General features: G+C 35.7%; 2 protein-coding genes across 2 annotated transcripts in view; one reads left to right on the top strand and one right to left on the bottom strand.

The window, feature by feature from the left end:
- Positions 1 to 13,582, bottom strand: part of LOC136028984 (serine/threonine-protein phosphatase 6 regulatory ankyrin repeat subunit A-like) — a 155,783-nt gene that overhangs the window by 135,004 nt on the left and 7,197 nt on the right. The gene's annotated exons all lie outside the window — the stretch shown is intronic.
- The window catches only part of LOC136028983 (uncharacterized), a 37,123-nt gene continuing 31,282 nt past the window's right edge, over positions 7,742 to 13,582 (top strand). The window contains exon 1 of the mRNA XM_065706980.1: positions 7,742 to 7,924. Coding sequence (XP_065563052.1) covers positions 7,887 to 7,924 — 38 coding nt within the window. The 5' untranslated portion in view covers positions 7,742 to 7,886. The remainder of the gene's footprint in view (positions 7,925 to 13,582) is intronic.

Here is a 13,582-nt window from a genome sequence, read left to right on the forward strand (position 1 = left end):
GATATCTTATTTTAAATCCCGACTGGATCCAGTGTCAATGGGGATCCCGACTGGATCCAGTGTCTCAAGAATGTACTTGGGGAAAAAACCATGTACATGAGCAAAGCAAAGGACACTATGGGCGCCTGAGCGGAGTTGATGGGGTGTTAAGTTAAAACTTTCAGGGAGTATTGTCGACGGGAGGTAATTGGATGCTAAGTATGATTTGACGTAAGAGATTAGATCCCAATCCAAAGACACTGTTTGCTTTTAGGTTATCAAAATACTATATATAAAAAATTACGGAATACCTTGCAGGATTGAGTTGAAACTTTAAAATAGTGCAGGAGAAGGAAGGTGAAGAGGTAGGGGACTTTAATTTGTTTTTGCGGGAGAGAGCAGCTAAAAATGTAATATTGCCGATCCATTGAAACGCTTTCGCATTATAAGCTTTCTCAGGAGTCAGACTTTATTTACGGCTAAGTAGCGAGGTAAATCAAAGCACACTATGTGGTAAGATGTTATCAATATAGCGTATCTGTAATATCTTCTGCAATATTTATAGAACGAATTGAGATATCAAGCTAAGACTTGCAGAGAATGTTAAGGGGGAAAGTGGATTTCAATTTTTAAATTGAGGTAGGGGCCGAGGAGGTTTTCTCCAAGGAATAAAAGCAGCGTATGTGATACCCTGGAAACACCTTTGGGTATCAAGTTGAGACTTTCAGGGAATGTTAGAGGGAGGTCAGGTAAGCATGCATTGAATCTTAACTTGGTGGGGGAAAACAGAGGTAGATAATAAAACCACGTATCCGAGTCTCCAAAATGATACAAGTTGACCAGAAGACTTAAAGTCTTTCTCCAAATGAATATAGGGCCCTATATTTTGTTCCTTATATCAGCTTGAAAATGAAATTAATAAGTTCCATGACACGGTGAATCCCTATGCATAAAGAAAATTCTAAAGTGATTTTGGCTGTTGACAACCAAAAATGGGCCTAATTTTTTTATATCTCTGATGGGTTTGCAACCTACCGGCATAGTTGCTAATTAACAAGGCCAGGTTGATCTCAATAAAAATAAAAATTAGCTGTATCGCTACGTAGCATACGAAACCGTGCCAGCTAATTTGTGTCGTTTTTGTTAGAATGGATTAGACTTACAGGGCCAGGTTGACCTTAATGAAAACAGTAGTTTTTTGAAAATTAGCTGTATCGATAGATAACACCTGAAATAGTGCAATTTTTTTTTCAGAATATAAAAGAGTTACGGGGCATGTAACCAAAGATAAGGGGAACTAAAAAAGACAACTAGGAAAAAAATAATGTAGCATTGATTCTTACTGGCAAAAATAGGCCCAATTTATTTTGTCTTTGACTATATAGTAAACTACCGGTCACGTATAATGGGCCAAACAAACCTAAAAGGAAAAGGAAAATCAGAAAAAATAATCATATCAATTCGTGCAACCCCGAATTTCATTAAACGCGGCTTTCTTCAATCGATGTGAAATGTCCATCGTAAGTAAACGGAATTATGGGACCTTAACGTGGACAAGAAATTTTGGATGAAAAACGATTCATAGTTTTTATAATTGATATCGACTGACAGTCCGTATTCATATTCTGAGGGGACAGTCCAATCCATATCGATTCATAAAGTTTTTCAAAACTTTTTTTTGCTGATCAGCTTTCAAATCCAGGTGACATAAACATCTCAATTGAAGTTTTAGGGCAAATTCTGAAACCTTAATGGCATGACTTCCCTTAGCCCAAGAACTTAAGAATACAAGCTTCGCGTTGTTTGGGCAAATAATTTTTTGAACATTTTCCATGCCCTCTTTTAAAGCTTCTTCTATGCATCAGGGCCTCCACCATCCCCTAAGAAAATAGTTTTTACACCGATCTAAAAAAAAATGTATACTTTTCGCATCTTTTCTAACGACCCGTGCCTCCGACCTAAAATTTGTTTTTTACATTGCTGTACACTTAGCCTAAGAAATCATAAACGTAAATTTTAAACTGATCAGGGACAAAAATGACCAATTTGTGAACCTAATTATGCCTTCCCCTTCCTTCACAAGAATGTGATGTTTTTGTGGGTCAAGGAACGATTCTTGAAAGTTTCAAAGCAACGTGACAAAAAAACCTTTTGGGAAAAGTGATATTTTTGCTCGAGTATTTTCTGTGTATTGAGTTTCACCTGATCTAGGGGCTTATAGATATATAAGTGTTAAGCTGTTAGGAAAAAATATATTCGACTCTGTTTGAGCAATAATTTTTGGTGAGCATATCTTTTCATTTTTTGCTTTCATATAATTACGGATACAAGTTTCAACCGTAAAAAAATTGCTGGTATATTCTTATTTTAAAGAGCCCGTTCTTTTAACCTAAGGTTTTTTTTTCTATGTAAGTTAGGAGGGGGCTGAATAAAACTTCAAAAAACGCATCAAAAATTCGTTTATATTCATCTTTGTTACTTTTTTATGAGCCGGATACATTTGGGGGGGGGGGGGGGGGTCAAACCTACTAATCCCTAAAGCCTTAATTCTCTATAAATCATTAGTGATACTTTAGTTCAAAGAGTGGGGGTCTAGAGGGGCTGTAAATTCTCTCACATATAGAAAAAATTTTCTCTTAGTTTTAAGTTTTGACGCTGCTTGAAACTTTTGCTGGAAAAAGAGTTATTTTTGTTTCTGTCTAAATCAAATACCACGTCTACCTGTAAGATATTAAGATTAATCGCGTCCCCCCTGAAACCTTGTCTTTGCACTAAAGTTAAAATTTTGCATTACAAAGCTTAGAAGAAGAAAATCACCCTTGAAATAAAATTCCCAGGAAAATATCCCCCGTTGAAAATACTACATCCCCCGTGGTAAACGCCCCGGTAAATACCCAACCCTTCCCCCGGAAAATACCCCCCGTGGAAAAAAAGCTTTCCAAATTTGGAATTTTGTTCGAGTTTATTTTGTTTTTCCATAGGGGGAAGGAATTTTGGTGCTTGTATATAATACGCCACTCATTCAAGCTTACTCTGTGTAAAATTCGAGAACAAACCAGTTTCTTCATTAGTTTTTTTTTTTTTCAGCTTAGGGCGAGACAAGACAAAGATAAGTGACAGAATATACGGGAAATAAATAATTTGGACTATATATTGGTAAATTATTTAGACAGTTTGAAGTCAGTTAAACCTTTCTTTCTAGGTGTATGTCCACTAAAAAATTACTGAATAGTGTCAATGATTAAAGTTTGGTTGAGATTAGTCCAGTTAACGAGTGACAGGTTACTTAAGGCAGCTTCTCAAGATTTACTCTCACAGGGGAAAAAAAGATCATGGCCACTCAAAATAAAAGATATTTTAGACAAAACAGGGTCTTCTTTTGTTTGGAATTAAGGTAGAGGACCATTGGATATAAAGTCAAATTGGGAGAATGAGATTAAGATAGTACTAGAGAATCAAATGATCCAAAAATTGAGTGAGGAGATAAAAATAAATCAAAATTATTAAAGTCTTATAAAGGTGTGAAGGTGATTTATGGGCAGAAGTTCTATCTTAAGCTGGACTTACCAGCTAGATATTTGACGATGGGGATGCAGCTCAATGCTAATTGCCTGCCAATTAGCACAAGATATAAAAACTATTCTAAAGAAAGAAGTTCCAATGAAGACAGATATTCTCGCCCGGTTTGAAGAGTTAAAGAAGATTATTCGGTGTATTACTTGAGCTGGTGCCAGGGGCTCTCTATGATAAGGGAAGGGATATTTAAAAAAAAATGAGTTGATGCTTTCTGGTGTCTTAAATAGTATGTAGCCTTAGTTTATTCGTAGAATAGCGAGGTATCTGGAAATTTTGTTAACTAAAAAAAAAAGAAAAAAAAAATCCCAGTATAAAGTAAATGTAATGTTTTATTTAAGTGTTATATCCAAGCGCTAAGTTTTTTTGTTTTTGTTTTTTCAGTGACCGTATTTCAAAATATTAAGCACTATTTTTAGATTAATGTAGTGTTTCATTTAAATGTTTTATGATGATCGCCAATCAAAGTTTATGTTATTTTACTGTGTTCATGGTCGTATATTTGGCTTTGAAATACACTTATCTATCTGTCTAATATGTAGAACAATTGTACCTCACACATTTTGCATGCAGACGCGCTATACCTCACCCCCCCCCTCTTTAATGTGAAAATCTATAACCCAAATTTGTTTCTAAAGTAACGAAGAAACTAAAGAAAAAAACGGTTTGTTCTCGAGTTTTACACAGCTTAAATCTGAGGGAGTGGTGCATAATAAACAAGTACCGAATTTCCTCCCCCCAACGGAAATTAAAAAAGCAAAACTAAAGTAAAATTCTCAAATTTGGAAATCCTTATTTTCCACGGGGGGTTGTGGGTATTTTCCTGGGGGATTTACCGTTGAGGATTTTCGGTGGGGGATTTTCCACGAAAGGGTATTATCAGGGTGGTATTTTCCAGGGGATATTTTCTTCAGGGGGTATTTTCCACGTGGAGTTTTTGTTGGGGTCATATTTTCCGGGGGAAGGGGCTTCTGGTAGGGGGGGGGGGGTAATAGCCGGGAAGTAAACGTCGGGCACCAGTCAGAGCAAGCTTTCTCCCTGCATGTCCGTCTCGTAAATAACATTGATTATGATAACCTTCTCTTAATAAAGGCTATGTTTTGGTCTCTTTATCCGTTGGCATAATTGTTTTACAGATCCTCTGGCTGGATACAGTGTGATACACGTGTAAAGAAAAGGGTGTTTCAGCAAGATTCTGGTTCTAGCTAGTTTCAGCTGTGTACAAAATGCAGAAGTTGGGCGTCATATTCCGCTGTATTTTCTACTGAATTTTCCAAATTGATAATGTTGGAACTGATATTTTATAGACAACCTTGAAATTAGTGATTTGCATAAATTAATCTTCGGTTTGAACATGATAAATATATCGAGGATAATTTTGAATAGACGCATAATTTGAACATAGCGCAACTATGAGACGGGCGTTTTTGCATATATTCTTCTTCAATTAGAAAAAACAAAAAAGGGATGATTAAGGATACGGATATCACATATCAATTCTAACGTAGTACAAATACTTGAAAACAGATCCCTCAGTTCACCCCTCCTACTCCTTTGTAGCAAATCCCTCCCTCTTAAACTTTTTAGACTAGGGATGGTCTAACGTGCTAAATCCGCTTTTAACGAATTGCTAGATATTACTACTCCTATATCCCTTCAGCCAATTCCTTAAACATGTTAAATATTTATAACTTTCTCTCAACTCTACTTTTTATAACAGTAGAAAAATATTAGCGAAAAGAGCAGGGTGTTGAGGAACGAACGGACCCTTTCATATACGGAGTAATTTCTGTTCGTTTTAAATTTTAATTTCGTTACTTACTTTTAGTTAAAAAAACTTATTTTTTTATTTATTTTCTGAACGCTTGGAATTAATGCATGTTTTAATTTTGGCTCTCCGCACATGAATAATCAAAACGAAATTCATACTTTTATTCTTACTATAATTATTCTTATTTTATACTTTTATTCATACTTTAATTTATACTTTTATTTGCATACTTTTTTTTTTTTGGCTAAATGGCTTTCTCATGGTTTTGATCGGACGATTTTGAGAAAAAAGAGCGTTGGAGTAGGCCAAGCTACCCTCCAATTTCTGGTTACTTAAGAAGGCAACTAGAACTGTTAATTTTTACGAACGTTTTTATTAGTAAAAATATACGTAACTTACGAACTAACTTACGTAACAAACTTCTATATTTCTATGTTTTTAATTACTTATATGAAGGGTTCACCCCCTCGTTAATACCTCACTATTTACACTAAAGCTTAAACTTTGTCTGAATTCCTTAAGAATGATTCCTGTTTCACAAAGGCCGTAGAGTAAATAGTTGAAATTAATAAAATTACTTTAGCGTGAAGAGCGAGGCATTAGAAGGACGTGATCCCCTTATATTAATAATAATTTCTGTTTGTTTTAATTTTTAATGCTGCCCCTTACTTTCAGTTGAAAAAACTTCTTCATATTTATTTTTTCATTATTTTTTCAAAAAATACTAAAAAAAGTCCTGCGCTCCCTTCATGGAAATTGTTGCCCCCATTAAAAATTCCTCCATGAAAAGCTCCCCCCGCATAACCCCCTCCTCTCAACCCCTCCCTCAAACAAAACAAATCCCCTGAAAGCGTCTGTACACTTCCCAATAACTATTACTATATGTAAATACTGGTCAAAGTTTGTAACTCGCAGCCCTTCCCATGGGACTCAGGGGGAGTAACTCATCCCCAAAGACATAGTTATTAGGTTCTTCGACTATGCTGAATAAAATGGCTATCTTAGACTTTGGGGAATAAATAAGCATGGGGGGGGGGAGCTAGGTGCCCTCAAATTTTTCTGGTCACTTAAAAAAGGCACCAGAACTTTTAGTTTACGTTAGAATAAGCCCTCTAAAGTCATTCTAGGACCACTGGGTCGATAAGATCACCCCTGGAGACAGATCACGGCTGTGTGTTTATTTGTTTTATGTTGTTTTTATCCCCTAGGAATTTAAAAAGAGGGAATAGTTGTGGGAAAAGTCAAAGTTATGACCAATTGTAGAAAAAAGCCAAGTCAGATTGTCCAATTAAGTGGGCAGCCCAGTCAAGGTTAATTTTACCCCTTTGATTGCCGTTGTTACTGTCTCCCATTTATGCTACACCTCTCCGTGCATGCATGTCCCCTCCACAATGCCGAACTAGAGTCGTACCTGTTGGGGGTTCTCCCTGGGGAACAGACGCAGGTTGACTACGGGTTGACTAATTGAAAATTTTCCTCTTATGCATGTCACTCCAGAATGATGAACTAGAGTGATCCCCTAGGGGTGATCGTATCGACCCAGTGGTCCTATATTGTCACGAAAGGCCTCATTCTACCGGAAATTAAAAGTTCTAGTGCCCTTTTCTAAGTGACCAAAAAATTGGAGGGCACCTAGGAGGGCACGCTCATTTTTTCCTTAGTCACCTGATCAAAATTTTGAGATAGCCATTTTGTTCAGCATAGTCGAAAAAGCTTATAACTTTGTCTTCAGGGACGATTTCATCTCCCACTGTCCCCGGGGGAGGGGATGCAAGTTACAAACTTTGACCATTGTTTACATATAGTAATGGTTATTGGGAAGTGTACAGACGTTTTCAGGGAGACTTTTTCGTGGTTGAGGGGGGGGATCAGGGGAGGGTGTTACCTAGGAGGATCTTTCCATGGAGGAATGTATCATGAGGAAAGACAGTTTCCATGAAGGAGGTGTAGGAATTCCTAGTATTATTTAAACAAAAAACATGAGGAAATAAATAAAAAAGAAGTTTTTCAACTGGGAGTAAGGAGCAGCATTAAAACTTAAAACTGTTCGTTTTAAGTTTTAATATCGCTCTTTACTTTAAGTTAAGAAACTTGTTTTTTTTTATTTAATCTATTATGAAACGAGGAAATAAATAATAACACCTGTTGGGAATTGTCTTTCCGATAAATTCTTCAGAAGTAATCTCATGAATACAGGTATAGATTGTACCTAATCATGACTGTATGAGTTTGGATATTAAACTTATAGCATGCCTGAAATGCTCGAGCAGTAATTCATATTCGCTATTTTGGCAAAAGACGTTTTTTTTTTTATCAGCATTGCATCTCAGTCGTTGCATATTCGTTTGGTAATCCGAAAGATAAACCTTTTAGCCAGCTTCTTCAGGAACAAATTAAGCATTTGTTTCTTTCAAGTGATTTTCTAAAAAGGGGAATGAGTTAATAATTAACTGATAAAACAATTTCGAAACGAGTGGCTGGTTTCTGCAACCACTTTGCACTTGGAAACATTTAAAAGCTTTAAAACAGTTACGTAGCTGTTCTTCATGGATACCACCCAAATATGAAAGTGTTTCTTGGGATTATCTTTAGTTTGGCTTGGTAAGTCAGAATGACTACGTAGTTGAAAATACAAATGTCAAATACAATCATAACTAATGTCCAAATTAAGCTTGGGACTTGCTTTGTACTAACAGAACGCACCAAAACCCCTGAGAGGGCAGTTCGGCGTATACAAATAAGATGGCGTGGAGAAAATCATTTTAGCTGTTTACAAAAACTTTTGGCAATTGATAATACGGATCATATTATAGGGACAAACTTCAGGAGAGTTGAGACTAATTCATCCTTGAAACTTTTTTGGGGGATGAACTCCTTGAAAATAAAAACTTGAAATGGTTCTTGTTCTTTCTTATACACTTTTCAGCAATGTTAATTCTTCAAAAACGTTTTTAAAAAAGGAGTTTTCCAAAGGAAATAAAGAACTCTATTGAAACCTAAGACGAGTGGAAATAAGGTTCTATGGCCTTCATTTTAATTCAAGCTCGAAATGAGCAGAATTACTATCAATTAGTAAATGAAAACCAAAGAAAAATCGAAAAAGAATTCGTATGCAGCGCAATAGCGCTGCACAAGTAAACAGCTAAGTGGGCTCCATGTATTATTTTGTTTATTTTTCTAGCAAGACACTTCGATTGGAAGGAGCTGTTGTAAAACCTTGGAAAGGACTCAATTGATTGCAAACTAAAAATTCTAGTGCCTTTTTTAAATGCCAAAAGTGATTAGAGGTTAAGCAACCCATCCTCACGTCTCTTATTCCCCCCAAAAACGTCCGATAAAATTTTTAAGATTGTCCGATAAGAATATTTTGTGCATGTAGGCTACCAGAACGAAAAATCTCAGGAACAGTTTAGGGTAATAAGTTCGAACGTTCAGGCAATGTGGAGAGGGATAATAAATTAACCAAAAGGCACTATGTACACACACCTACTACTGCTAAAACTACTACTTCTACTGTGACTATTACTAAAAAGAAGAGTATCATGGTGAAAAAGTCAAATCAGAGACTAAATCAAAAGAAAATATGTGCATAGAGGTTATCAAAAAGGGATATCAGCAATATTTTAGGAACACCTTATAGTTTTACTATTTGAAATTATAGGTCATGCTAAGGGGGATGTTGAACTAACTAAAAGACGCTATGTACATGTCACTACTGCTGTTTCTACTACTCCTGCTAGTATTGCTTTTGCTATCGCTACAACAATTAAAGCTAAGGATATTAAGGTGAAAGGGAATGTCGAGGGGATGTTGAAATAAATCAAAACACACTATGCTCATGCTGGTTGTCAAAAGAACGTATTGTAAATGTTCCAGAAACTGTTTAGGGCATTAACTTAAACTTTCAGGACATGTTACGGGAGATGTTGAAAAAAGGCATTATGTGCATAATGCTACTACTAGCCTACTGCTGCTAGTGCTACTAATACTATTATTACTACTGCTATTGCAGAGCCTATTGGCACTAAGGTAAAAATTTTGGAGAATGTTTTTGGGGAATATTGAACTAAATCAAAACTTTCTATGTGAATGAAGTTTGTCAAAAAGGTGTATCGGCAATGTCTCGGGATCACCTTGGAATACCAAACTTAAGCTTTCGGGGTATGTTGAGCAGTTATTGAACTAAAAACACGCACACATATACAGAAAACAATATGCACATACCACAATACCTATTGCTACTACTACTACTACTACTACTCTTACTACGATTGCTGCTACTAGATTGTTAAGGTGAGAGTAGCCTCGCACTTTCCTGCCAGTCCCAACAATTGTTTTCCTGTCCTAGATTTTGAAAAATATCTTTTTTTTGCTTTTAATTGAAAAAATAGATCTATTTTTAGTATTTTCAAAGAAAATTGAGACAAAACAATAAAATTGCTCACCTATATTTTGAAAAATAAATTATCTACCTCCTTCAGCCAATAATATTTCATATTCTTGATAAGAGTTATCATGGTTGCAACGGTTGCTGCAACCTAGTAATAAGCGAACCATAGCCCATAGTAACCAAAAGTTAAAATACTTGTTTAGAAAAATCTACCCAGTGAAAAAATTGCCATCTTACACTGATTCAGGAATAATAATAACTATTATGTTGGTTCGTCTAAAAAGTAAAAGTTAATTGCGAAAAGAAATTTAGGGTGACTTTGAAATAAAATTAAAACCCTCGAAAATGGCGTCAAATCAAAATCAAAAGCCTACCATTGGAATCAGCACGGTCGAAAACGTATCTAAGGGAAACTACAGCGTCCCTTCTTGAACAACAAGGAAAATCAAATTAACATGGGTAGCACTGACCTGTACCCCATTTTTTTTTCTTGCAGAACTAGGGGATGATCAGAACATCATAAACAGATGTGTGATAACTCATTCGAACGGAAATTAAACGTAATAGTGCCCGTTTTAAGTGACCAAAAAATTAGAGGGCAACTGGCCCCCTCCCTTAAGGTCCCCTTTTTTTGTTAAAAATAGGTCAAATATCTTTCGTTTGGGTGAAGATATGAGCCTCCATAGTCCCTGGGGACAGGGCTGCAAACTGTATCGGTATCGGACTTATTGATATCATGCGTATCAGCATGGGTGTATTTTTATTGGGCGTATTATTCTGTATAAATAAATAATGTCATAGCAGTTTTTTTCTAAGCTACATTTTTGGAGAAAGTAAATTTCAGCTCGAAGGGGGAGGGTCAAACTGGGGTCTTTAGGAAAACTGAGGCCTGGTAGGGAAAGCTACACCCTCTGAACCCTAGCTAATTACGCACCGGACCCTAACCTTCTGCCACTTAGTGGTTGGAGAAGTGTAGGTATGTGGTTCTGGAACCACTCAATGTTGTATATTAAAAGAAAGATTACTCAATGTTATATTTACTTATTCAAATTGTTTACTTGACAATTCCATCATAATTTTCCGATTGTGTATCCAAAGAGAAAGAAAGGTAAATGAAAATAGTTCTGTTGGAGGATTCAGGAAATTCTTCCCAAAGTTCTGAAATAAAAAAAAACTTAGTTTATAATACTATTTATCGTACCTTCTCAAGAAATGATCTTTTTTAAAACTTCCATTCATTTCTGAGTAATGAGTGGCTTTTTATTTTGGGACAAGTCAAACAAATCCCTAAGCCTAAAAGCACAGTTCTGTTGAGCTAGCAAAATTTTCCGCAAGTATTTTGATATACAAACCTCTCCGCTCAATTAACCTTTTGTGTCGAAGCAACTCGCCCCGAGCTACTTTCTTAAGTATTAAATTTGATTTTTTAAGACAAAGAATTAAAGATCTATTTCTTCTTTTTAATTTTTTTTTACAGAAATAAACGATGCTATCCTTTGATTTTTTCCACTCTGAACTTATTTTTTCCTTCAATTCTTGTACGGCTTCTTAATTCAGCTTCTTAATAAGGGTTGTGGTATCTTATCTCCCCTAGGTTGTTGGTAATTAGAAATTATATAAAAAATAAGTTTTCAATTTGAACTAATGCCGCGTCTTATTTGGTCTTGTATGAGTCTATCTTCAGTCCTGTCTCCTTAATAGCTTTTTTTTACGTATTTAGTAAGCTCAAAGCCGTTTTATTTGCGATTTTTCGTAATACCGTTTTCTGTAACTAGATCCCGAAAATTGAAACTTGTTCATCCAGGTAGTTTCACCCTTGTTTCATAAAAATAGCGTCAGAAAATATTTACATGGTGGATGTGGATGAAGACTTTTTTTTTGTTGACCAACTAGGTTAGTATTTTTCCAGATATGTGTACGTCACTGTTTTTCTGTGCCTACTGTAAGTTATCCCCTTGACTCTAGAAAACGACAGTACTTTGTGTCTTTTTGAATCCTAAAAAAAGTCAGACTTCACTTTCAACATTCCTAGATGGGTGAATATATGACAGTTCATATTATTGACTTATCAATAAAGTGAATATACCACTCGATGCCTTTTCTATACTCTTTACGAATAGAATAATCACTTCTATTGCAAATTCAAATTTAAGCACTTTTTGACCTAACCTAGCCTAAAAAGGCTAGTAAAACTGACGAAGAATCACCGATTTTCAAAAATTTCGTCAGTAAGCTGATTAGCTCTTTTCCTGTGTTTTATTTGTCAAAGGCAGTACCCAAACGAAACAAACGAAGGCCCAAATAAAACGGAAATATGCGAAACAAGACTGGAAACGGTATCCCGAACTGAAACTATCTTGTCAAACAGTTCGTGGTAACGAACTGTAGTAAGGAGCGACCCGGCTCAATAGTAACCAAAACTCTAAAAAAAATGAATTTTGATATCAATAGCTACATCAAAAGAATCGCATTTTAATGCTGATTTTAAATATATAAGTTTCATCAAGTTTAGTCTTACCCATCAAAACTTACGAGCCTGAGAAAATTTGCCTTATTTAAGAAAATAGGGAGAAACACCCACTAAAAGTCGCAGGATCTTAACAAAAATGACACCATCAGATTCAGCGTATCAGAGAACCCTACTATAGAAGTTTCAAGCTCTTATCTACAAAAATGTGGAATTTTGTATTTTTTGCCAGAAGACAAATCACGGGTGCGTGTTTGTTTGTTTTTTTGTTTTTTTTTCCCAGGGGTCATCGTATCGACCAAGTGGTCCTAGAATGTCGCAAGAGGGCTCATTCTAACGGAAATGAAAAGTTCTAGTGCCCTTTTTAAGTGACCAAAAAAATTGGAGGGCATCTAGGCCCCCTCCCACGCTCATTTTTTTCCCAAAGTCAACGGATCAAAATTTTGAGATAGCCATTTTGTTCAACATAGTCGAAAACCATAATAACTATTTCTTGGGGATGACTTATTCCCCCATAATCCCTGGGGGAGGGGCTGCAAGTTACAAACTTTGACCGGTGTTTACATATAGTAATGGTTATTGGGAAGTGTACAGACGTTTTCAGGGGGATTTTATTTTGTTTGGGGGTGGGGCTGAGGAGAGGGTCTATGTTGGAGGATCTTTCCTTGGAGGAATCTGTCATGGGGGAAGAAAAATTCAATGAAAAGGGCGCAGGATTCTCTAGCATTACTATAAGAAAACAATGAAAAATAAACATGAAAGCGTTTTTTCAAATGAAAGGAAGAAGTAGCATTGAAACTTAAAACGAACAGAGATAATTACGCATATGAGGGGTTCTAAAAATACTTTAGCATAAAGAGCGAGGTATTTAGGAGGAGATAAATACCTTGCTCTTTATGCTAAAGTATTTTTAGTAATTTCAACTATTTATTCTACGGCCTTTCTGATTCAGGGGTCATTCTTAAAGAATTGGGACAAAACTTACGATTTATTGTAAAGAGCGAGGTATTAACGAGGGTACAAACCCCCTCGTATACATAATAAAATATAAGGTTATGAAAGTTTGTTACGTAAGTTAATTCTTAAGTTACGTGTATTTTTTACTAATAAAAACGTTCATTAAAAATTAAAAGTTCTAGTTGCCTTTTTAAGTAACCGAAAAATTGGAGGGCAACTAGGCCTCCTTCTCCACCTCTTATTTCTCAAAATCGTCTGATCAAAACTAAGAGAAAGCCATTTAGCCAAAAAAAGAATTAATATACAAATTTCATTTTAATAATTTATGTGCGGAGAGCCAAAACTAAACATGCATTAATTCAAAAACGTTCAGAAATTAAATAAAAAAAAACTAATTTTTTTAGCTGAAAGTAAGGAGCGACATTAAAACTTAAAACGAACAGAA

This window comes from Artemia franciscana, chromosome 7, assembly GCF_032884065.1.
Source record: "Artemia franciscana chromosome 7, ASM3288406v1, whole genome shotgun sequence".
Taxonomy (NCBI): domain Eukaryota; kingdom Metazoa; phylum Arthropoda; class Branchiopoda; order Anostraca; family Artemiidae; genus Artemia; species Artemia franciscana.